The 27,457-nt window shown below is 40.7% G+C and overlaps 1 protein-coding gene across 1 annotated transcript in view; it reads right to left on the minus strand.

Annotated features, from left to right (window-relative positions):
• Positions 1 to 434: 434 nt before the first annotated feature.
• Positions 435 to 27,457, minus strand: part of LOC121394503 (28S ribosomal protein S28, mitochondrial-like) — a 56,569-nt gene continuing 29,546 nt past the window's right edge. The window contains exon 3 of the mRNA XM_041565668.1: positions 435 to 878. Coding sequence (XP_041421602.1) covers positions 734 to 878 — 145 coding nt within the window. The 3' untranslated portion in view covers positions 435 to 733. The remainder of the gene's footprint in view (positions 879 to 27,457) is intronic.

Genomic DNA, 27,457 nt, shown 5'->3' on the forward strand with positions numbered 1-27,457 from the left:
GAAGGTGGAGATCAATAACAATTCCATATACAGGCAGGGGATCTGTTATCCAGAATGCTCGGGACCTGGGGTTTTCCAGTTACCGGATCTTTCCGGAATTTGGATCTTCGTACCTTAGGTCTACTAGAAAATCAAGTAACCATTAAATAAACCCAATAGGCTGCTTTTGCTTCCAATAAGGATTAATTATATCTTAGTTGGGATCAAGTACAAGCTACTGTTTTATTAGTTTATTATTTTTTCAAATTTGGGATTATTTGTTATAAAATAGAATCTATGGGACATGGTCTTTCCGTAATTTGGAGCTACACGGTTAGAATGTGAAAAGAATTGCATTAATTCAGCAAAATGCTATTTTTTAATTATTTGGTGGGAGTTCCTCCTTAAGATAAATTAAGTGCAGAATCTCATGGAAGCAAAAAGAAAATGGAAGCAACGTTTTTTGTTTTTTTTAATTTGTCATATCAGTCATGGAGATAAGAGAGGCACAAAGGATAGTAAGACAAAAAGGGAATAATGAATTCCAGCTCCTACTCTGCCCCTGCAAATCATAGAAACCCTGGAGCTGTTATAGCAGACAATGAGATTGTTCCATAAAGTCCTATCAATCGGCTGAATGTTTTGATGAACTCTTGTGCCACAAGAATAACCTTTCCTGAAATTCATCCCGTCAGTGGCTGCAGAAGTAAACACGGGGAATGCAGATAGTTCCCTGCTTCCTTCATCATCATCATCACTTGGTCTCCCGACTCTCCTGCAGACCCAGCAGCACCGCGTCCGCCTCCAGCAAGGTGGTGTCAGTAGTTGCTCCCAAAAACCTTGAAGTGAGCTCCAGGTCAGCCAATCTCAGGCGAACTCTCACGCCCTTTTGGTATTTTCTGAAAACAACAACATATAGACACGATCAATTTATTTTAGAGACACCGGAAACATCCAGCCCTTCTGTCATAACCTGCAACTGTCAGAGCATTCCAGGCTAGTTATAAGCACCGGCTCACACACTGTATTTTTATATAAACAATGAGCGACTGATATAGAAGTGTTGCTTGAAATGGTAGATTCCTAGTATGGAACATCAAGCAGCTGCACTCCATATAACAGAGCACCATATACAGAACTGCAAGCTGATACTTAATAGTAAGTATACTTATTATAATAGGGTTATACTTTAATACTCATTATATCATTTTTTCATGGAAAAGGAGGTCAGAAAAAAGATGGCAGTGCTCAGCTAAAGTATCCTGGGCCAATGTGTATTTTTAATTCTCCTTTAAATTCTTGCCTTGGCTATTTTTAATAGATACACAGGTACATTGAAATGGGTTTTTTTTTCTACTGTCCCTGTATTACCCTCAGGCTGGCTTGCTGAAACCTTCCTTATCATCTCACATAGAGAAGCTAGTGACAGAATGATAGAAAAACTGCATTATTGAGTTAAAAAAAAAAAAGAGTGCTAATCTCTGAGCTATCCAGAGATAGAACATATGACTTTGCCCGCACTAGTAGTCATCTGCACTAAGCACAGTCCAGTAATGTTAGGGTACAGTGGCTGCTTAAACTGGTTAAGAAACATCTCCATAGCTATTACTCTGCTCACCATTCTCAATATAATCTGGCAGAGAAGACACAGTACCACAGGACTCTGTACAGGGGTGTAACTACTGAGGAAGCAGACCCTGCGGCTGCAGGGGGGGGGCCCAGGAGGCATAGAGGGCCCCATGAGACCCAAATAATGAGCAATTTCAACTTTTAATGGTAAAACAGGGCAATCTCTGGATATTTTGGGGACCTAAAATTAATTTGCTGTAGGGTCCAGTAACATCTAGTTACACCACTGACTCTGTACTTGGTTCTTTGGTTTTAACTTGTTTATTAATGACCTGGAGGTGGGTAATTGTAATTAATCTCTCTATTTTTGCTGAGGATACAAAATTGTGCAGAACTATAAGTTCCATGCAAGATGCTGCCACTTTGCAAAGGGATTTGACTAGATTAGAAAACTGGCCAGGAAACTGGAAAATGAGGTTCAATGTTGATAAATGCAGGTTATGCACTTTGGCAGAAATAATATAAAAGCTAGGTATACACCAGTGCTGTATTTCAGTCTACTGCCAGCTAGACACTGTGCAAGTGAACTGCATATATGTGACATCATGCCCTGTTGAATGTGACATCACTTCCCCCCCTGACATGCTCTGAAGGGACAGGTACCCTTCATTGCCCCCAGCTGCGCCTCTGGATTTAGGAAGCAAGTCTCCGGGACTGCTGGGAGATTTTTTTTTTTTTCTGGGGAAAAAAATTTAATATAAAATGTAAGTAGCCATCCGAGGGCTGCTCCCCACCAAAGTTGCCACCTTAGGAATGGGCCTTGCCTATATATAAATATGGCTTTAGTATAAACTAAATGCAAATATGCTGGGGGTATGTTTAATTGAGAAGGATTTGGGGATTTTTATGGATAACAGGTTGTGTAACTCTAGGCAGTGTCACTTTGTGGCTGCTTAAGCAAATAAAGAGATGTGAACACATCATTTTGTCTCTTTATAGGTCCCTGGTAAGGCCTCATGTGGAGTATGCAGTGCAGTTTTGGGCTCCGGTCCTTAAGAGGGATATAAATGAGCTGGAGAGAGTGCAGAGACTAAGTGCAACTAAATTGGTTAAGGGGATGGAAGACTTAAATTATGAAGGTAGACTGTCACATTTGGGCTGTTTTCTTTGGAGAAGAAAAGGTGCTTGTGAGGGGACATGATTTGTAAGTATATTAGAGGACATTATAGACAGATAGTGGAGGATCTTTTTTTTTTTTAATTTCATTGGCTTAACTGCACAATGCATTCCCAGCTTCAGACACCCACTCTCCCTTCCAGCCCCATGATCTAACCAAATTCTATTTTTTCAGGCCTTCCTTTACTTTGCACAACCCCATGGCTCCCCTCCCAAGGTTTCTGCCTCTCAGACTTTCCCACAGAAGACCCTTTAGCCCTGCTGTCTATTCCTCAACAATCACTGTTTTCCCAGCATCCCAAGAGGCTGCAGTCTTTGCATTCCACTTATACAGAGCATAAGGGAGGGATTGGTACCAAAATTAACTGTATAGTCTGCAGGATATTTTTATACGGCCCAAATGGGAAGATTGGATGTGGTTAAATATCAATGGTTTGAATAGTTCTCTACTACTCCCTCGTGAAATGAAAATGCTAAATAAATGACCATTAAATGAGAAACTCCCTCACCAACAGTTTTTGTGCAACGTTTTACGTTCCCCCCCGCCAGTAGTTGCATTTTAACTGTGGCTGATCAAAGCCCTTTGATCCACAAGATGGGAATCACACGCAATAGGGTGCGCATTAAAGGATTATCCAACCCCCTGGCGTTCTACAGCACTTATAAGGTTTATGTCAGGGAAAACACACATTTAGACATCAAAAATATATATAATGTCAACTTTTGATCTTTGTTTTTTTTTTCTTATAAATAAGGCTCTCGGCAGTGATGCATAGGGGGTTCAAGTGTTTATCCACTGAAACTCAGTATTTCTAGTTCACAAAAGGTAAACAAAAAAAGAGTTCATCTGAACTGTTGTAATTTTATATTTAAAATAGTTTTGTTTTAGGAATCAAATGTAGAATGTATTGTATTGAAGATGCAGAATAATATACAGGTATGGGACATGCTATCTGGAATACTCAGGACCTGGGGTTTTCTGTATAAGAGGTCTTTCCATAATTTGGATCTTTCTATAATTTGCATCTCCATATGTAAAAGGAACAGTAAAACCAATACATAAAATGCTATCAAAGTAATTAAAATATAATGTACTACTGCTCTGCACTGGTAAAAGTTCTGTGTTTGCTTCAGAAAGACTACTATAGTTTATACAAACAAGCTGCTGAGTAGTCATGGGAGCAGCCATTCAAACTGGGAAAAAGGAGAAACGGCACAGGTCACCTAGTCGATAACAGATAAAATACCATTGTATTCTACAGGGCCATATCCACATACAAATCGAAAGGTGGCCATACCCATACACAAAGCAGTTAAAAAGAAAATATCCTTTAAAATATTATATATACGACTATAACCTTATATTACATTTTTTCAACCCTACAAGCAGGTAAGATAATAATCCACGGGGAGGACAATATTTGACTAAAACTGCAAATAGTTTCCACTTAGCATATCAGTGGGCAAAGTTGGTTACACAGAGCCCAGCCTATTACATAACAAGAGAACATACACTTTGCAAACACTACAATAAGCACATAATCCACCTCGCCGCTCTGCAGTAAGACAGTAAACCAACGCCTTCAGAAGAAAGAAGCTTTAGATTTCTTCATTTATGGTAGAAAGAATTCAGTCATTAGTGAGTCAGGGAGTAAAGATAATAGTTCATTAAAAAGGCCCAGTCCTCCTCCTCTCATCCTATACCAGACATAGTATTGCATCATACAATTTTTTAAAAAAAAAAACTTTGATGGGCTTTGAAATATTAATTATAACATATACCATTTTCCACTAAACCGTAAAATAACTATTTTCACTAAAGTGCTCCGTGACATGATGAATACACATTTTATCTCTAAACACATAAGGAACCATGAGCCCGGCCTACTCAATATTCCCAGTGGTATAATTAGATATTACCGGCCCTACAGCAAATTATTTTTCAGGCTCACAAAATGCTTAGAGGCTGACTTGTTTTACCAATACTTATTGAAACTGTATATGAATTAGGGCCCCATGGGGCCCCTATACCTCCTGGGCCGCCCTTGCAGCCGCAGGATCTGCTTCCTCTATAATTCCGCCCCTGAATATTCCCATTAATAACCGTCATCCATAATAATAATAATAGTGGGCAAAAAGGAAATCTTTTTTAATTATTTGCTTAAAATGGACTCTATGGGAGGTGGCCTTTGCTTCACTTAGAGCTTTCTGGATATCGGTATTTGGCATAATACCTGTATTAAAAGTAGAGATTCACCAAATCTTTTGGATTCGGCCGAATCCCCTAATCCATTCACAAAAGATTCACCCAAATATCGAACTGAATCCTAATTTGCATATGCAAATTAGGAGTGGGAAGGGGAAAACATATTTACTTCCTTGTTTTGTGACAAAAAGTCACGTGATTTCCTTCCCTGCCCCTAATTTGCATATGCAAAATAGGATCTGGATTCGGTTCGGCCGGGCAGAAGGATTTAGCCGAATCCTGCTGAAAAAAATCTGAATCCTGGATTCGGTGCATTCCTAATTAAAAGTGGAACCTGTTCAATCGGTATAACTAGATCCTGGCAGTCGATGCTTTCTGCAATTAGTGCAAGCACGTGCCATGCCATTCCTGATCCGGCCAGCTGTTTGAGGCCTTTGACCTTACAAAATAAAATAACGAGGTCAGGCCTGATCCTGTGTTTTTTTGTTTTTTAATCCTGTCCCATCACTTACCTTCCAAAACCCTGGTGATTATTATTTGTGTGTGCCCCCAGGGAAGCTTGCTCCTAATGAGAAGAACAATATCACAATACCATGATATCACAAGATCCATCTGCTGCTTCGCATGAGTTCAACACAAACTTCCAGGTATTTTAATCACATTTAATCTAGAGTATTAAAGGGATTGTTCAGCAGCCTCTGTTGCACCTGTGTATAAAGGGATCCTCTGAACTTTGGGGATAAAAGGCTGCAGGTAGAATGGAGCATAAATGTTGTACGTTATGACTGATCCCCCGGAGGGCAAGTCTTTGTGGCTAGGAGATCAATTGGCAAAGCCCGTGCTGAGCGGAAACATACACGCTGCTCTCACAGGTTCCCATCAGCCAGAGTTCAGAAGCAAGCGTAAATGATAGGTTGCTTTAGGCAGAGTAATCACACATAAATCCATGATTATACTCCGGCACCAGAGCAATAATCCCTAAAACAACTCAGCCTGGCCTATATTTAAAGAAACTTTAAAGTGGGAGACGCTTTTTCTCATAACCCTATGGAGACCGACAAGAGATAAATGTTTTTCTGACACAGGGAGCAGAGAACGATATTTATTAAATATCACAACACGCACAAATGTGTCCTAGAGGAATGGAAGCGCCACAAAATACTGTACAAAGCTGAGATTGGGTTGTTTGGAACTTAAAGGGGAGGTTCACCTTTAAGTTACTTTTAGTATGTTTTAAAATAGCCAATTCTAATTTTGGTCTTCATTATTTATTGTTTTTATAGTTTTTTAATCATTTGCCTTTCCAGCTTTCAAATCCTGGTCACTGACCCCATCTAAAAATAAATGCTCTGTAAAGCTAGAAATAAATGTATTGTTATTGTTTTTATTACTCATCTTTCTATTCAGGCCCTCAAATCAATGCATGGTTGCTAGGGTAATTGGACCCTGGCAATCAGACTGCTGAAATTGAAAACGGGAGAGCTGCTGAATAAAAAGCGACATAACTTAAAAACCACAAATAATAAAAAATGAGGAGAGAAATCAGTTACAGGAATTATGTTCTTAAATGGCATATTACATCCACTCCATATTTTGAATCTGATTCATGTGACAGTTGTATGAAGCGAGAAGCCGCGGGACCTAAGTAATCAGTATTAGGCAACAGAAAGGAGCAGACATGTTAATAAGGTTATGGAGGAATGATATAGATATGTACTTAGAGAAAAGGAATATGCCAGAAGACTGAATGTGTTCCATTGAAATATAGATATATGGATTTCTTTTAGGATACAGATTGTCATTGTCACCAATAAGGAGATGCAAATTTACGTTAAGTGGCGCCACTATTTCGGAAGCAGGCATATTAGCAAAACGGAAGCCATGATATTATAGGATAAGATTACAATTTCCAGTAAAAGTTCCTCTCGCTTGCCAGTAAAAACATATAGATCATGCATACAAGAATATGCAGGGGTTTTGTAAATTGTCAAAAAACAATAATAGATCTAAATGGAAGACTAGTCACAAGCAAGACTAGTCTCAAAGCTTGAGAAGTCCAGTTTAAGTTTCCCTAGTCTAGATTATCGACTATAAAAACAAGATGGGACTATGTTAAATGTCAGAAAATTTAATAGCCGCAAACATAAACAACTGGTATGGATTTCATCTGAAAGACTGGGGTTCCGTTATGGTTTGTTCACAATCATATACCATAGTAGTGCTTTTAGGTATAGTGGTAACACCAGTACAGGTCTGATTTGAGATTCAAAATTGGCTCTGGACCCCCAACAGCCCAATAAATAGTCACTAGAGTCTATGGCATCTTTCTGCAGCTCCTCTGGCATTTTGCAGAATCTACAGATTGCCAGTCCAGCCCAACTACCATGAAAAATTCTCGCTACTCTCTGTTCATAGTTGCTGATGTTTTGTTACTCCATAATTCTACTCACACATTTGCTGTCACTCTTATCAAGCCCACCCCTGCTAATGTCTTATCAGTAAAAGCCTGCGAGTTGGAGGCAAGAGTACGGCCAACTAAACTGGACCCAGAGAGGTGAAGTTTGGATAATAACAAAACATGCTGGAGAATAGTGATGTGCGGGTCAGGACCCCTCCCTCCACCCGTGCCCGCCTGATCCCGACTTCAGACTTCCCTTTATAGACCCGCGCTGCCCCGCTGATGACATCACAAAAGGGGCAGGGCGAGCAGGCGCAAGGCTATGAAGCCGGAAGCTGGCATATGAAGGAGGCCATCCGCAAAGAGGGTTGCGAGGTCGGCCTGAACCTGACCGACCCGCGGGTATCGGGCTGGCCTGCACATCACTACCGTTTTGTATCCAAGATTTGGGAAGGACTTACAGTCTACTATAATAATGACATGGTTAAAAAGCTAACAAAACCTAAGGCAAGCTTACAATATTATAGTAGCGACTAAATATGCCCGAATCTCCCAGTGTGACCTTACCCGTAGTCTACTAGAAAATCATGTCAACTTTAATAAACCGAACAGGATGGTTTTGCTCACAATAAGGATTAATTACATCTTATTCTGAATCCAGTACAAGGTACTGTTTTACTATTACAGAGAAAAATGTGTACTTGGGTAAAATGGAGGCTATGGGAGACGGCCTTTCCGTAATTCAGAGCCTTCCGGATAATGGTTCTGATACCTGTATGTGAATGTTGCTTTATGGCAGTTTGAATAAGGCACATTATATTAGTCAAATGTTCTTTAGCTACAGAAGCCATCGTTGAGTCTGTGTTTGTTATAGGCTTAGGGAATGTGGTTACAAAGCATATCAGAATGAAAACGGATCCCTAATAGACTCCTACATTTTACATGTCTTATTCATCTGTTTTTAGGTTGTACATTTTACACCGTGCTTACATCATATGCTATTTTGTGTAGTGCTGCATGAGGAGTCACTGATATTAATGACCATACGAGAAGGTACTTTTTACTGGGCTTCAGAGCCGTCTTATTTTTCACTTTAGAGTTCTCGTCAGCTCGACTGTAAAGGCCAGTGTTTATTGTGAGATGCCCGACTGTTTTGATGGCCTGTGAGTGTCGCCAAGCTGAAGTTCCTGTGCGACACATTGCCCCCGTTTTATTTTTCTGTGAGAAAACTCTGCTAACAATCCCTTCCACCCTCGAGAGCAAAGGAGATTGCTTGCACTGTCAATACATCTCAAGAAGCCTTTGTGCAATACAATAAACCTCCCTTGTCTTTTTCTCAGGAGAGGCGGTAGAATTTCAGCCGCTATTTCAGATGCAGATAATACCTTGTTTGAAAAAAAGCAAAAGTGGTTTAAGTTGGAGTGAATTATCACCTAGGCTGGCTGGCTGCGTGTGTTTGTAGCCGCAATACAATACTGTGGGAAAGTCTGGAGCCACCTTGGGAGATGATGAGAATGAGAGATCCATATACAGCCATACAATGACTGCTCTTTGCTGTGGCTTTAAATTGGCCACCATCAGCCGGCTTTATTGTGACCGCTTAGATACCTGCCGTGCCCAGGACGATATAAGCTGTGCGTTTGCTGCACGTTATACGCAAGTAGAATTGCTCAGTTTATGCTGCTAATTGGCAACATCCTATGTACAACTCTTCTCAATTCAATTATTGCATAGTCCAATTCCAAAAAGAGGGACTGCTGTATTCCTCAACAGAGGATTTTTTGGGGAAGAAAACAGAAAAAAAGGAGAGAAAAATAAAGTGCAGCGTTCTCCAATTTGGGCGCACGCCTTCAGTGCCTGAAAAGCATTTCTAAATTATCGTGATGAAAGAACTTTTCACCTTTTAGTGTCCACTAATAAGAGGGTGAGAATTAAATATTTATTTCAATGGTGATAAAAAGGTAGGTATTGCGGTGGAGTTTTATACTCACAAACCCAAGAGTTATTTCAGCGTATCTCAAAATTAGGGGCGGACCAGCTTCCAGTATTCTTTTTTCCTTGAGGGCAATAATGAGCGGTATGTGCAGAAGTGCTAATAAAATTTTTAATAAATAATTAAAAAAACACACTCACAAACAATTCTCCATATAAGTGCCTTTTTAAAAACACTGAGGATCTCTGCGGCAGCAATGTAAGTGTCTCGGCGTCTTCCGGACCTCACTGCGCAAGTCCCCGCACTTCTGCAATGTTCCGTCACCGCTGACGCGTTTCGCCTCATAGGCTTCCTCCAAGAGTGATGACGTCGCTCCAGACCGTCGCTTCTTTATTGTTCCACATGATTTGAAATTTAAAACTTTATCAATGCGCGCATTTGTCTTTTAAGTCCTTTCTATCATTCCTGGAAGACAGGGGGAAGCAATTCAGGGAGATTAGTCGCCCCAAAGAAGAGGCGATTAGACGCCAGGTGACAATCTCCCAGTGTGACCTTACCCTAAGGTATGAAGATCCAAATTACTGAAAGGTCAGTTATCTGAAAAACCCCAAGTCCCAAGCATTCTGGATAACAGGTCCCATACCGGTATCAAAGTGGCATTACACAGTACTATTCCTATAGACTTTATGTGGACAATGGCATAACTCTCCTGCTATGTACACGTGTCACTGACCAACATGTTCCGCACATTCAGGTAGCCAAATTTTGGCACATACAGGTCTTGATCCAGTTTCCTGGCAGTCCTGAAACAATCACATAAATCAGAAGAGCCCACACCGGACATTTAAAAATATTGGTCAAATAGATTTTCCAACGTATTTGATCAAATTGGTCAGTTTGGGCCATGAGTCCCAAGCATAGGGCTGTTACTAGGGACAATCTTTAGGAGGGCCTCCAGCTGGACAGACTTGACATAGGGCAGGAGTGCTCATACTTTACTTTTAGAGATGTTGTCCCAATATGATCTACATCCATAAAAGCGTGGTTAGCATTCTGCTCCATGGTAAATATTGCGTAAATGTTGATTAATGAAGAAATTTACAGAAAATGTATATTGTTATATTTAACAAACAACTATTTCTTATGTAACCTTAACAAAAAAAAATTTTGAATGAAAAGCATGAAACAGGAGGGTGGTTTAGACAGTGTCTTGCGATCTACTGATCACCAGCTAAAGGTCTACTGGTAGATCCCAATCTAATTTTTGGGCACCCCTGATGTAGGATATTGTTTGATGGGTTTTTAAAGTGGCTGCAAAATAGAAAATGTAGCCTTAACTGAACTGGCCGAGTGTTCTTTGTGTATATGGACCCTCCACAATGTTGTTCTAAGGGATCATCTAAATCAGATTGATTTCCCATCAGCTGATGACTTACAACTTCCAATGGAAAGCCTGATGCTGGTTCAGCTCACCATGGCAGCAGCGCACCAATCCACAAAGACCAGTCGTTAGTGTTCACAGCTTCACCATCCACATTCCCTGATCAGCAGAGGAATACATGGGCAGATTTAAGATGCCGATTTGGGTCCTTAAAGCTGGCCATAGATGCAAAGATCCGATTGTTGGAATCCTCGAACGATCGGACTTCCCCATCTCCTGGCCTGCCACTAACCATTCCGATCAAATAAAGTAGTAAAAGAATGGTACAAAAGCTAGTGACAGTCTCCCACTGAAAATCGTATGATCGGCAATACATGCAGAGAAATTATCGGCAGCCGACAGAAATCTTTTAACCTGTCCGATTGACCAAACGACCGATCTCCGTGGGACAAAAAATGTCGGGACTCTCCACACACGGTCCGAAAATAATACGAATCGAGGATCGGATCTTTGAGACTATGGCCAGCTCAAGACTGATTTGGCAACTTATCTGCCAGAGTATGGGGCCCTCAGACAGGCCTCCCAGACTGAAATCTGGTCAAAAATCAGACAGATCTTGATCTGGCAAGTTTGATTTTCCCACCCAATCAAGGACTGCACTGAGTAGTTGATTTGGTCCTCATCCCGTCGGCTGGTATGCCCTTCATTGTAATGCAATTGATTGGCCGTAAAGCTGAGCGAGTGGATTAGCCCACTATCGTCCACCTTTTGGTAGACATGTCAGGGGGAAAGATTAGCTTGTTTAGCAACCTCACCATACAAGCTCATCTCATAGTGTATGGCCAGCTTAAAGGGGTTATTTAACTTTTAGTATGATATAGAGAGTGATATTCTGAGACAATTTGCGATTGGTTTTCATATTTTATTATTTGCAGGTTTTGAGTTATTTAGCTTTTTATGCAGCAGTTCTCCAGTTTCAGCAATCTGGTTGCTAGGGTCCCAATTACCCAAGGAACCGTGCACCACATACAAAAGGAGGGCCGACATTACTGAGGTCAGTTTGTGCACATTTCATTCTGTTTTAGAAGACTGGAAAATAAAAGCTGAGAAAACATTCAGGCGACGGATTTAGAAAAGCCAGGGTGAAGCTAATGAAGAGATTTAATTATCTCTGAAAGGCAATCCTGATCCTGCTTCCCCAGGAAAGATCATTTGCAACGCGACAAGTGAGAGCACTGGGGATGTTTAAAGGGGTTGTTCACCTTTGTAACAAAATGACAAATCTAACAGTTCACATGAATAGAACAAACTTTTCCATAGAAATAGTTAACAGAAAAAGTACAGTTCAAGAGATATTCACCTCAGAAGTGTCCCTGTACTAATCCTTCAGTTCCACACAGACCCTGTGCTGGGAGGGGGTCACTGACCCCCAAAAACACTACAGTGTTCACTTCCTCTTCCTTATATGACATCACACATTGTACTGGCAGCTAACTTAACTCCTATTGGCTATGTCTGCTGTCAATCTGCCACTGCTTCCTGTGCTGGGGAATTTGAGCAGCATTCAGGTACTGAAGAGAAACTGTTACAAGTTTGTGAGAGGGAGGGGGAGTGTGGGCTGTGTGCTGCAGAGACTTCAACTGTGCAGATGGGGGGGATCGAGGTGCTTGGGACCTGGAGTTTTACGGTTAATGGATCTTTCCATAATTTGGATCTTCATACCTTAAGTCTACTAGAAAATCATGTAAACATTAAATAAACCCAATAGGCTGGTTTTGCTTCCAATAAGGATTAATTATATCTTAGTTGGGCTCAAGTACAAGCGACTATTTTATTATTACAGAGGAAAAAAGAAATCATTTTTAAAATGGATACTATGGGAGATGACACTTGTACTTTCCAGAAATATATTATTTGGGGGGGGGGCATGTATTATTTTGTGTATTTACCTCATAAAAAATCATTATTCAGCAGCTGACTATTTGTATGAGCTTGAGGCTTTCCAAATGAGTTGAATTTTTGTGCATAAAGTAAAATATTTTTCTGGTATAGATCCCTATATCATGAAAAATATAACTTTTTAATTTTTTGGTATTTAGAGCTCTAAATCTTGTTCCACAAGTGGAACACTTAAACACTTAAAAAAGGTATCGTTTTCCTAGGTAAATTACTGCCCCCCCCCCGGGAGAGCGCACAAAATCACTTAGGGTTTCCACCTCACACTTTTAAAACCAAACACATATGAAATCCACAGCCTGCATGGCTAATTAGCAATTAATTTAGATGCATGATACATGGCTGCACAGAAATCAGTTCAGTCTGCAGCATCTAAATGAGTTGATAATTAGCCATGCAGGCTGTGGATTTCATATGTGTTTGGTATTAAAAGGGTGAGGTGGCAGCCCTACTGTCCCTGCTAGATACGTTTCTAAGCAAGTCAGTGCTGGTTTTGTTGCAATTTTGTAAATAACTGACATTATGCTTAATGCCAAAAGTATTAAAAGATAAAAATATAGAAAAGCCAGTATTTATTCCCAGAAAAGGTTGCCCCCCTTTGGCACTCCATTCAGTTTTAGTTGAGGCAGAAGGAGAGGGCCAGAATTGGGAGAACAATGTTGCTCCTTCCTTTTCTGCAGTATTTGTCTGCATGGCTGTGTGATTGTTTGTTACAAAGCAGGTTTGTTTATCTGCTGCGTCTGTTAACCTCTGCCATTACAATTGAGTAATCAACCAATGACCATTCAAATGATGTGACTGGTTACAGTTCACAAGCACCCAATAAATTACTAGGAGGAGGGCAGTATCAACATCCAATAGGAAACAAGTAAGGGCAAAGCCTGGGCATGATGATGTCATCATATAGGAAGTTCTTGGTGTGTCAGGTTCAAAATAGGCCACTCCCATCACTTCAAAACTGGTCTGAGAGACAGGAGAAGGACTCAGTTAATAGGTATAGAAATTAGCTTTTAAAATGGCATTTTTACTTTTTGTTATGGAAAATGGTTTTTCTAACACATTGAGAGCATTGTTAGTGGTTTCATAAGATTTGTACATTGAAGGTGAACAACCCCTTTAACAAGACAGCTAAAAGCAGTAAAGCTGCGGTGGATATGATACATGTGCTTTCTCTTTGGGAGGTGAATCCAAAGGATCACTACAGAGCAGAGGTGGACACAAACCCAGAGTTAGGCTTGGCGTGTACATTATGATACGTATAATATAGCTCCTACATGACAAGCCTGGGTTGATACTTTAGCACTCACGGCAATTTGCACTTTACCATTTATAACTTCTGCCTGTAGCTTGCATGCATTTGCTTCTGCTCGGCAATTTTCCTGTAAGTGTCTTGCTAAAAATAAAGCTATTTTCCCCTCATTTAAGTGTGAGGAAACTAAAGACCTTTTTGATATGAAAACAAGTTTATAGGAAAAGATTATAGGAAAAGAAAAAAACTGTTAAAGAGAAAGACCACCAAGAAATATTATTATATAATGAAAAATAAAAATGTAGACGCATTCATCAAATATTTTTCAATGATTTTAATGTTATTTAGCTTATATGGCATTTAGTATCTGTCTGGTTATTTATATTCTCGTCAGGGTCTCTAAAGCCTAACTAAAGAAGTAGGCTACAAATGTAAGGGATCCGTTATCTGGAAACCAGTTATAAAGAAAGCTTCAAATTACGGAATGGCCATCTCCCATAGACGCCATTTTATCGAAATAATCCACATTTTTAAAACTGATTTCCTTTTTCTCTGTAATAATAAAGCAGTTCCTTGTACTTGATCCCAACTAAGATATAATTAATCCTTATTGGAAGCAAAACCAGCCTATTGGGTTTATTTAATGTTTATATGATTTTCTAGTAGACTGAAGGTATGAACTAACTATATTAGAAACATTTTTTATTTTGCACAGCCTATCTAATTTACCCAGTTTTTATTTTTACACTGAACTGTTCCTTTAACATTCCGGTTGAAATCCCAACCTTTCTCAAGCCGATTATCATCACAGTGCTTAGCCATATGATAAATACATTACAATGATAGATCAACAGGTAATAATCATTATCTCCCATATCATAAAGTACAATATCATGAATTATAAATTCACCAATTGCCTATATGGCTAAGTACAATCAATTTAAAGGAAAACTATACCCCCAAAATGAATACTTGAGCAACAGATCGTTTATGTCAAATTAAGTGGCATATCAAATAATCTTACCAATCTTAAGTAAATATCTTATATTGCCTTTTTACTAGGGATGCACCAAATCAAGGATTCGGGATTCGGCCTTTTTCAGCAGGATTCGGCCGAATCCTTCTGCCTGGCCGAACCGAATCCTAATTTACATAAGCAAATTAGGGGCGGGGAGGGAAATTCGTGACTTTTTGTCACAAAACAAGGAAGTAAAAAAAATTTCTGCTTCCCATCCCTAATTTGCATATGCAAATTAGGATTTGGTTCGGTATTCGGCCGAATCTTTTCGCAAAAGATTCGGGGATTCTGCCGAATCCAAAATAGTGGATTTGGTGCATACCTACTTTTTACATCTCTTACCTTGAACCACCGTTTTGTGATGGTCTGTGAGCTGTCTCAGAGATCACCTGACCAGAAATACTACAACTCTAACTGTAACAGGAAGAAGTGTGGAAGCAAAAGACACAACTCTGTCTGTTAATTGGCTCATGTGACCTAACATGTATGGTTTACTTTATTGATGTGCAGATCGGGTTTTTCCCAACCAACACCCGCTAAAACCCCGCCGTCCCTCCACCTGCCTACTGGCTTCCTTTTGTAGATCCGTGCCGCTCCACCAATGACATCACAACAGGGGTAGAGCGAGCAGGCAGAGCGTCTATTAAAGAAGAACCCATAAGTCGGAAGCCGGCACTGCAACGTGGCAGGAGCAGGAGAAGAGCTCAACCCGCACCCGTCCGCCAACCGTGAAGAGGAGTCCGAGGTTGGCCCGAACCTGCACATCACTAGTTTGTTTGGTTTGTTGGCGTGCACCGTGAATCGTAAGATCCCAGGGGGCGCCCCTTATTTTTTAAAATGACAATTTTCTATTCAAGATTACCCAAACATCATGCATTATATTTTTATAGAGACCTACATTGTTTAGGGGGTATAGTTTTCCTTTAAGAAGCGGTGGTGAGCAGAGTAGTACACAGGCTTTTTAAGGTCTAGGGATGATGATGTAATTGTCTTGAGAAAGGTTGATGCCGTGAGTATAAATAATCTTGAATTGTAATTGTCCAGTATATATCTTTCACACTTCTCTGTTTATTTCTTAATGATGATGATCCCAAAATTAACAGGTGCGCATACACATACGTGTTCAATGACCCTCTATGCAGGCTTCTGAGCTGTATTCAAACCTGACATGTATGAAACATGTATGAAACATTGTTGGATTGCTCCATTTTGTGCATACAGGTTGACATTGTGGCAGATATGGGGGTGTTAGTGCAGGGGGCAGGCCAGGCAGTGTCTGTGCTCAGAGCTGTATTGAGGATGCATGTTTGTGTATGAGCAGCATGCCGCCCCCTATTTATCTACACTTTGTACACCAGGCAAGTTGCCACCTACCTTAGCTGCATCCATAAGTTACAGTATATTCATGAGTTATGCCCATAGCTTTAACACAGGACTAGTAAAGGAAAATATCACCTGCAACTTCCAAACACAGCCCAGTGTGAAATGCTGCCTTTCCCCCAGAATTCTATACGCCCAAAGTTTATCCAAAGAGTCACCCCATTTCCCTGCTAATCACATATATATGTATGTACTAAAGCACTGCTATGATATTTTCTCATATATTATATTTAACTAGAAATAATATATTATACTGACAGATAATTCAGCCGCTTGTGGAATCCTTGCACTGAAGGGCTTACTGGTTTTTTTTTCTTCCCTGGGAACTGGGAAATAACATGATCTGCTGGATGAAACAAACAGGTGATGGGGATCAATGAGGCTTAACAGCCTGACTCATTAAAGTGGTTGTCGTTCCCCTCCCAAGCATAAAATTCTAGTACTGATACTTGCCCCTCCTCTGGGGTTTCCCACTCCTCAGCTACATGAGATTCCAAAACTATTTGATCCTTAATGGTAATCCTTAAATACCTGTAAAACATCACGCCAACTCTTATTTATTTTTTAATCCCTAAGGGCCTATTCACAAGGCAGGTATTTGCCTTTGTGTAACGTCTGGTGCTTGTTGCTACATCTTGTTTTTGTATAAATGGAGGTAAAATGCTGTCTCTACGCTAATGGCCACAGGCCTACTGCATGGCTAATGCATAGAGCTCCCCTATATGTACTGATTTCCCCATTTCGTTTTCGCTAGTTTGGGCTCAAAGATTCCATTTTCAATCTGAATGTGCCCCACTTTTTGCCTCTTCCCCTCATGGACATGGTCCTTGTCCAGCTTGTCTCTGTAGGCCCCAAGGGATGATCCAATTGTTGGCCCTAGGCCACTTCACCAAACTAGCAGATCTAGCTGTGTATGGGCACCTTTAGACAAAGAATCCATTGCAATTGAAGCACTACAATAAGTCTCATCCACAAGCTTAGCACAACAATAAACCAACCTCTGAATGGACCCGGTGACCCGACTGCAGTACAGAGTGGCTACATGAGACCCTCTAGGCCGGCTGCTTGTTTAGGTCATTGTTTGTTTCAGTGGATATATTTGGTTTATTTTTCCCATCACCCCGCTGACTTGAGAATGCTCAAGTTGCTTTATCATTAACATCCATGGAAACCTTACGCAATTCTCAAAGGCAGTTTTTTGGATGTTTTTAATGGTTGAGAAAATAATTCAACAAATGGCTGAGAACGAATGATAAATATTCCACTGCATTTTTCATACGTGAAAATGATAGGATTTGTAGACACGGTAAATCCCTTTCCTTTAGCCCCAAAGGCAGGAGATTGATTAATGAGATGGTCCATCCCCGTAGGTAGGAAAATCACTGTCCAATAAAAAACAACCCACTTCTATACCAACCACACTTCTTCCATACAATACCAGTAACAAGTATATCATCAATGATTTTATTAAGATAGAATACAACATTATGCATTTCGTCCCTTTTTAAAGCGGATTAAACCATATGCTTAAAGACCTTGCAACAGATGCTGCCACATGAGCTGGTTTGAATCCTGCAGCTATAAAAGATTTTCCTTAAAGCAACCTCTGCCTTCCCATCCATAGGACTTTTTTTATCAGCTGTAGAGCAGCATTGGGCACCTGTTTGTGAGACTGGGGAACCAACTTTAGGTAAAGTATCCCAGCTCTTGCAGTCATTGGGATCAAATGGGACACAAACCAGAAAGCTTCCTTTCTAAATTTTTCCCATTCTGCTTTAATTTTTCCTCTTAATATGTTCTTCTACCGGAAATAAAATCTTTCTAGTGAGAATTTTGAAAAAACGTTTTCTAGTTTTCCAGAACCTGATTTTTCCTCCAACAGCATTTCTAATTGCTTCAAGCAGGAGCCCCAGATTATTAGTGTAATAAAGTAGGGTCAGAACATTCCCCTTCCTCATATCAGAAATTTTAAAAGGTGCTCCTTCTTTTGGTGAGTCTTCCAAAGAATATCTTCTTCAACAAGGGTTTCACACACAGAATTATCTACGGTAGGAGAAACAAACAGATTTAACAGATTCAGGGGTTTGTGACACAGCATCTTTGATCCAGGACATAAAGTCAAACATAGCAGGGTTAGAAGGCCCTGGAAATGTAAATTTGTTGAGCATAACTATACAGTAGCACAGTGGGAATTACCAGCAGGGGCTTATTGGAGACTGAAGTACCACAGGTGAGCACTACCTTCCTGAAAGACTGGGAGGGGAGGAACAACTGCAACTCTGAAATTAGGGGAAGGCAGGAGGAAGCGTTGTGATTGGCAAAGCTCAGTCAATCCTTGAACAATTATATATGGCTTCAGGTCAGGGACACGATCAAAGATCTGAAACCTGCAACCCCCAACCCTACATGGCAAAACAGATACACTGAAATCAACAAAGTCAACTTTCCTTGAGGTGCTTCCATCTTGAGCAGAAATTGATTCTAGGCTTTTAATTTTCTGTTACTGCAAAGAATAGAATCTGAGCAATACAAATGATACGTGGGCCTGGAAGAAACAGAGAGACAGACCAGCGGGGCAGTAACCAATTCTCTGCATTCTCACTCAAGCCTTCCAATCCACATCAAAGCAGTGAAAGCAACGCTAGCCAGGGCTGTTTGTTTATGGCGCCAAAAAAAGCTTAGGGGAGTCAGGACCAAACTAAACCCTTACAATAGCTGCCTTTGATCCCATCCCGCTGCCCTATTTACTACCTTCTTACTTTCTTATCCCACTTGAGATTCACTTAAGGATCACAAGTGACTGGGAGGCGGTGGTCAGATTTAGCCTAAAAACGGCAGAGTCAGGAATGATCTCCATGCACAGTTATTAGGGTGTAATAGGGACTATTGGCTGGAGACAAATACCATAAGGACACAATCTGACTTAACGTTTCCATTATAGGTCCCATCCAATAGGTAGGTAGAATTTAAATATAATACTTCTGATAATACATTTAAGTCGGTATTTAATTAAAGAACAGATAGACTCTGCTACTAAAACGCCCTCACTGGATTATGGGCATCCAAACTACCAGAGAGCCAACTGATCCGTATCTCATGGAACTAACTAGCAAATGTATGTAGCACTGAATGTATGCTAATTGTGTTTAACCATTGCAGCTCCCAGTACCCCAACTACGCAAACTGGCCTACTGTGATCCAAATCCTTATTTCCCATTTAAATTTTCTTTACAAGCTGTATGGCCAAGAATAGCTTGTCCTATCCCCTAACCTGAAACTACAGAACAGGTTAGTGGCAATGCCTGTGGGCAAGACATTATACACCAGGCAAGCTGGGCCCCCGGATATGGAGAAGCAGTTTGAACCAAAGTCTCGAGTATGTCACAGCCAGCTCTGCCCTCAGATCGGATTTGCATCTGGTACAGGTATGGGACCTGTTATCCAAAATGCTTGGGACCTGGGCCTTTCCATAATTTGGATCTTCATATGTTACGTCTACTAGAAAATAATTTAAACATTAAATAAAACAACAGGGTAGTTTTGCTTCCAATGAAGATTAATTATATCTTAGTTTGGATCAAGTACAAGGTGCTGTTTCATTATTACAGAGAAAAAGGAAATAATACAAATTTTGATTATTTGGATAAAATTGTTCTGTTGTTTTTAGATTATGCCCCAGAAATAAAGACTTTTTATCAATTCTAGCAGCTGCCTGTAATGAAACCCAGAGATTCTGCTCAGCAGGAACAAAGATAAGAAATGTATCAATTTAGAAAGTTTACAGGGTCGGCGACCCCCCCTCCCACAGCTGCTTGAGAAGGTGAAAAATTACACTTCACACTTCAATATTAGAAAAACGGCCACACATAGAAAGCAATTGGTGTCATTTCTGGTGATCTATCAGAAATAGTTGTTTGAAGCTGAACAACCCCTTTAAGTGCACAGAATTTCAGTAGGACCTACCCAAAATGAATAGCTGCCGTTTGTTTTATTTTATGGTTCTTGATGATTTTTCTTGGTGCAGCCTCATAGCCCTCAGATGGCTGGCCCATACCATGTCAGAATCTCAGTGGGTATTTAATCGTAGTATCTGTGATTTCTGAAGTGAGCAGGCAAAGTCATTTGTTTGTGCAACTGCACAAAGGGAACATCCATAAACCTTATAGGTATTGTTCCACCCCTCACATTGATTCATCCTGTCTAACGTACCATGAATGGATTAAAATGTGCATTCTCCAGCAAGCACTTCCTCGAGATTTTCCGATTTCTATTGTATTTTCCAAGTGCCCACTGTAGCCAGAAGTCATAAGCAGCAAGAGAATAATGTTAGGAAAGCAGGCAAGATAAATATATCCCTCAAGAGCAACATGCCATATAATTAATGATGCAGACATTGTTTGTATTCCCAGATAGACCAATATAAACCTATGTGAGAACACAGGATGGCCTACAACAGGGCTGACTACTCTATGGCTGTTGGCAGGGGCTGCAGCAAGACTTTGGCCTATACACTTCTTATTTGAGGTTATATATTTAGGCAGCAACCAACAGGTGAAGCATCTGCCACATTGTATTCACCAGATGCATTGTTTAATCCTGCTCCAATGGTGTTCAGTGTGCAGCAATACACAGAAATACAGACCTCATTGAATGAAAAGATGGGCCTGCTCATCATAGCTTATCATTTAGACGGGGAATATATTTAAAAAGAGAAACAAGAAAGATGGAGTTTAATTTAAGTCCATTCATGAATATATGCATGGAGTGGTTTAAAAGGTGCCCTATATCTTAAGAATGGCCAATTGTAAGCAACTGTTCAATTGGTCATCATTATTTATAGGTTTATAATTATTTTCCTTTTTCTTCTGACTCTTTTCAGCTTTCAAATCCGACAGTATTTTTTAACCTGCCTGATCGAGATCTTGCCAACTTTTGGCCAGATATCGATCGGGGAAGCCTGTCGGATGGCCCCACACACGGGCCAATAAGCTGCCGACTCGGTCTGTCTGCAGCTTTTATCGGCCCGTGTATGGGGGCCTTTAATCTACTGGTGGGAAAATGCTCCTGGCATAGCAAGAGTCTCGGGAAGCTTGGCACACCAACATCACAGGCAGGCTTAATATGTTTAGTGATACCAGGAAAGCCATTGCTGCTATTTGCCCCTAACTGCAGGAAAAGTCTCTGTCTTGTAACCACAAGTGTCACAGTCACTACATTAGGCGGGTTATTTATCAAAGGTAGAGTTTGTGAGGTTTGTGACTTTTTTTCTACCTCAAATAAACTCACAACTCGAATGTTTGCTTATTTATGAAAAACCGCGAATGTAAAAAACGCAATGCAATTCAAAAATGAAATTACTGGAATTGATCAAGTTATCGGCAGAAAAAACTCAAATAGCTCAAACTTACCGAGTTTGCAAGAGCAAACCACCGAGACAAACCCCGTAAATCACGAAGGCTAAAAACTTCTGCAAATGGTTAAAAGAACCTCTGCCATTGACTTCTATATAACCTCGACAGGTTTTAGCTGGTGTAGTTTTTTTCGGAAAAACACAACTTGACCTTTAATAAATAGCCCAGTAGGTGTATGTGTTACACTTGTGTGAGTGCTTATATAAAGTGTCCAGCCTATACATCAGATCCTGCTGGATCATAGTGTGATCTTACAAAGCTGGCTGGAAAAGACAGGACTCAAATCCAACCCAAACTTAACCCACTTCCATTTGCCTGGAGCCTGACACAAAAGATAAAAGATCAGCGTTAATCACAAAGGCAATTAGAAGGAGAATTAGAGACAAGGGAGAAGACACACTATCTGCCAGGGTTTTATTAGAGGAACCCAAGGTTTAAGTCAAGTTAGAATAACCAAAACTTACAAACCGTTCCACAAGGTGTTGAAAGCAATTTAAATACATATAAAAGCACAATAGCTATGCTTTCCCATCATGGGGTTACAAATACACAAATGGAGTTCTAGAAATCAATCCGTTGGTTTAGTATTTGTTATGTCACTCATATTTACTGAAATTCCCTATTGCAGGAAAAAACTGTCACTGTATAAGTGGGGATCAGCAAGGGGCGCATTTCTGGGTCGCAGAGTTTAATAATCTGTTGCCCAAACAATAACATTCCACGTGCCTGAAATGCAATGTAAGCAGCAGCCTCCAGCTTTTCCTTCATGGACAATGCAAATCAGTGAGCCAGGCTATCAATTACTTCTAGAGAGCTGTTTATTTCCACCAGAGCCTTCTCATGTTACCAGAAACAATGGCCTAACTGTTCATTCAGCCCCATGCCATCCAGGTGCAACTCCTTCTTGATCCAGAAAAATAAAGTGTTAATGCCCCTTTAAGTACCTGCAGTTAGAATGCTAATGTCCCACCAGCTATGAAACCTAATAAATCCTTCCATTGGATGAATAACGAGCAGCTATATGAGCACAAGCATGCATTAATGGCCTCTCCAAGGGAGGAAGGCAAACAACCTGCGGCTCATTTAATACTCTGCCGAGTGCACAAATTAGCATAAAAACAGCCTTTGGTACCAACACCCACTATTTCCCACACATCGGTGCCTTTTTCTTACCCAACACTATACCATTTTCCACCAAGTGCATTGGCCTATGACTAAGTGTCCCAGTGACACGAAACGCATCAGGCATGAGATGTTTATATAAATAAAATTTTCATATTTTTACTTATCATCAGTCTGATCTATGTGTGACCTATTAATTTTGTGTTTACCTACATACGGATTGTCTGCTCCCTTGGGCTGAGGGCCTGGGGCAGGAGCACCTGTGCCACCTGTTCAATTCGGTGAGTTATTCTACTGGTGAAGTAGATAGATTTGTTTGCTGCATGAACTGGGTTTTACCTGGGCAGTGTGGGCAGCCACCAGGTTTGGGCTACTGGGGGGGGGGTTGTGTCATATTTGTCACAAGCCCACAAGCCAATACACCTCTTTGCTGAAAAAAAATGCACTGTCCAGGGAATTCTCTGAACAGCCATCTTTGGCTGCTTCTCAATGGCTCTTTCAGGTATCCAAGGCTGTGCTCATGCTCAGTATAGCTGCCCAAAAGCTGCTTCGCAAATGTTTCTATACTGCACATGCACATGGTCTTGGACAGTCAAAGGGCTACTGGAAGTGCCTGGAAATGGGGACCTGGCCTTTTAGTCGTTAGAGGAGCATCAGCCCAGTGGACAAGGTCAGCAATTGTAATCACTGGGGGCACCTTACAAAAAGAAGATGGGGAGCTACTGGGGCATCTTTGGAGACCCAAATCTTTACTGCTAAAGGGCTGTAGTTGCCTTGGGCTGGCTGGTACAGAAGCCCAAAAAACAATGTACATTATTTCTAGCTACTTCTTTAATTAAGCTTTAGTTCTCCTTTAATGGAACCTTCTATTCTAAATTTCAAGGACTCTTCTTCATCCTTCTGGATTTGAAGTCATATCACAGAGCTGGAAATTCTCTCAAGATGAAAGCTGGTTCTACCAACAACGATATTTCCCAGAGAGTGCCCAGCAGTCGACTTTAGCCCATCTTAAATGAGGAATTTGTCAAACATGCAAATGCAGATGACTTTCCCCCGGTCTGTTAGCATTACTCACAAGCGCTGAGACTGAAGTCACTGGTGCAGCTGTCAGTATGGAGAAAGCCGGCTCCCCGTACTAATCCTGGCCTGACCTTACACCCCACCATGAGAACTTGACAAGAAGGTGCTCTCACAATTTTAGACAGCACATGGCAGCTGCTTCAGCTTAACAGGCCACTGTCACATTGTTTAGGGCTTCTCTTTATTGATTTTGTGGTTATTTCCCTCATGCCAACTGCATGCCGCATGCAAACTGCTACACGCTGACAACACGAGCAACAAGTAGATGGGCCTGTGAGCAGAGCGGGGGTGCAACCATTTCTCTATGGGACTTCTCAGCAGGGACCACATGCTGTTTAACATACAGAGGCCGCTAAGTAGAAATATCCCAAACGTATTTAGAGTCTGCATTTAAAAATAAGCATTCCTTATGTACTACAGGTATGGGGCCTATTATCTGGCACGCTGAAGTTTGCCGGATATGGGATTTTAGCACATTTAAGAGCTACAAAAAACATTTAAAGGAGGGGTTCACCTTTAAAAAACAGCAGTAGGATAGTTTGCCACCAACATGGAGTCCTGTAGTTTGGTTATCATCAAGTACACATCATGTGGTTACAGTTAAAGTTTGCTTAAATATGACTATGAAAAATGATACAGGTATGGGATTTGTAATCCAGAATGCTCGGGACCTAAGTTTTTCCAGATAACAGATCTTTCTGTAATTTGGATCTTCATACCTTAAGTCTACTAGAAAACCATGAAAACATTATTAAACCCAATAGGCTGGTTTTGCTTCCAATAAGGATTAATTATATCTTAGTTTGGATCAAGTACCAGCTACTGTTTTATTATTACAGAGAAAAAGGAAATCATTTTTAAAAATTAGGATTATTTGGATAAAATGGAGTCTATGGGAGATAGTCTTTCCATAATTTGGCAGATCTGGATAACGGATCCCATGCCTGTACCTCCACATTTTGGGGGTTTCTAGACAATGGTTTTCCGGATAAAAGATTTAATACCCATATTTAACAAAAGCATACCACCCATTTGTATTAAAAAAGCCCCTCCATAGACAAGGTAACGGGGTGTGGTCAAGTTGCAGACATGGCCATTACTAGCCATTCTCTTTTCAAAGTGAAGTGCATTCTACTTTATTTGGCATTCCTACCACTAGTAGAGCCCCTTGCACAAGTGAACATTGGACAACAGATCTGTTATCCACAAACCTGTTATCCAAAAACATCTTTAATATGGAAAGGCTGTTTTCCCTTAGACATAATTTAGAAATTTTAAAAACATGGGCAACAAAGGTCAGCGTTTTATTTCTGCAGTCAGGGGGCTTTGGTGAAGGGTTTATTTGGATCATGGAATAGGTTTAGCATAATTGAGGCATGCTTGGGGGAGATATTGGAGGTGATCATCTGTGCAAGGGGATCCCCCCCATTAGGTCCCTCTTTTACTTGCTGGCAGGGCTCTTCGCCTAGGCTTGACCAGTGGTCTAATAATTCTAGTCTAGGCCTGCTTAGTTAATAGCACGAGTCCCTTATTGTTACCGACAGTGGCCCGCTAAGGTTACGGCTTCAAATCTACTATGGCAGCTCCCACCATTTTTAATAAACACAAATATACAGATCAGGTTCCCAGTGCAAAACAGACAGTCTCAGGAGAGAGCGAGCGCAAGCTTCCAAGCAATCTCCCAAAGTGGAATTGGATATTAAAGGGATGTTTGTTAAAGGCTTTCTGCCCGTCAGTTAAATGTAACACTGCACACGTCACACTTTTCATGCTGTGAGGTCCATGTGCCGCACACACAGGCGGAGCGTGCCAGGAGACACACAATTGGGGAAAGGACTGATTGATCCAACAGGGGCTTGAGTGTGAGCAGGCCCAGGTGTGAGTGTTTGGGAGAGAGGCAGGTAGCGCAGTTCGCATGCACATTACTGATCTGTCATTCCTCTTCATGACAAGCACCTATTTAAGGCCCAGCCCAAACCAAAGTGTGTCTATCAGTGCCAATCTCTCACTTACAAATCCCTTATAGCTGCAGGCAGGTTACACACAGTCACAACACATGCAAACAAAACACACACACTACCTCTCTCTGAGCTGCAGCACGGTGTGTTTTCACTAGGGTACACCCCCCTGCTAACAGAATTTGTATGTGAGTAAGCAAAACAAAGGTGCCCCGAGTACCATAGACACTTCTTTTAATAGTTATTGTTTGGGAAATGTTTGCAACAATGTCGCCATGTATTCACGGATTCTCGTGTGTCCGTTACGTACCCCTGGATTAAGCAGCACAGTAGCTCTCAGCACGCCTGTATGTTATTATGCCCAGATTTTGTTTGCAAATAAACTGTTCCACATTGTGATGCAGATCTGAATGTATTTATGTGTTGCCATATAATCTTCATCATATCCCTCAGAGCAGTTCAGCTTGTAGAACGTTCAGTATCCAATCAGTCTGTATTACTAAAATTAAACAGCGAGCCTGGAGAACACTGTCCTCTACTGCCATGAACTGTGTACTGCATGATTCAGAAGCATTAATGGGGTTGTTCACCTTCGAGTTTACTTTTGGTATCATGCAGAGTGATATCCTAAGACAATTTGCTAATTTTTTTTGTAGTTTTTGAGTTATTTAGCTTTTTATTCAGCCGCTCTCCATTTTGCAATTTCATTTGATTTGAATAAGAGAATGTGGATAGGAGAGGTCCTGATGAGTAACAAAAAGTAGCAAAAACAATACATTTGTAGCTATGCAGAGCATTTGTTTCTTTAGATGGGGACAGTGATTCAGTTTGAAAGCTGGAAAGTAATTCAAAAACTATAAAAAAAGAAAAAATGAAGACCAGTTGAAAAGTTTCTTAGAACTGGCCATTCTACTATGTACTAAAAGTTAACCTAAAGGTGAACCACCCCTTTAAATGCAATAATGGTCTTGTCATTACTGTGGGGTTGTCACTAATTTCCGGACATTCCAGGGCTATTTTGATACATGGTCATACGGGGGATTTAAGATACATTGTGCTGAATCAGAAGAGCAATGTCAGGAGAAAAAAAGGTTGAGCCGCAGGAAGCTAGAAGGCACCTATCTGGCCCTTTACTAAAACACCCCCTGAACATACAAAGATAATTTGGGGCGTTGGAAATAATCCACCATTTCTTTGGATTTTGCAGGTGTTCAGTGATGTGCAAATTTCTGTATATAGAGAACCCGTCATTTTTTATACCTCGTGTTCAAGGGGCCCATTATATAAAAAGGATTAAATCCTAGAGGAAAATCTGGGGCTCGCATGAGCAAATGTATAATCTGTGGTGCCTTATCTGCTCAACTGGCAGCTGTTCAACCATTCGAAAAGCCGTAGGCCCCATCACTTCTGCTTTAGATCAGTAATGGGACCCCACAAAATCTCGTTTAGCCTAGAGTTAAGAGTTTTGTGCAGTGGAAGACTATGTATTCTGTAAATTAAACAAGCAGAGGATATGAATCTGCTTCTTGATAAGGATAGGGATAATCTAAACAATATGTAAGTAATGTTTCAATTCATATCAACCGTCCATAAATGGAGCATGGGTTTAGAGTAAATGGAGTAGCCAGCCAAAGGGGCCCA

The sequence above is a fragment of the Xenopus laevis genome, chromosome 6L, assembly GCF_017654675.1.
Source record: "Xenopus laevis strain J_2021 chromosome 6L, Xenopus_laevis_v10.1, whole genome shotgun sequence".
In the NCBI taxonomy this organism is placed as follows: domain Eukaryota; kingdom Metazoa; phylum Chordata; class Amphibia; order Anura; family Pipidae; genus Xenopus; species Xenopus laevis.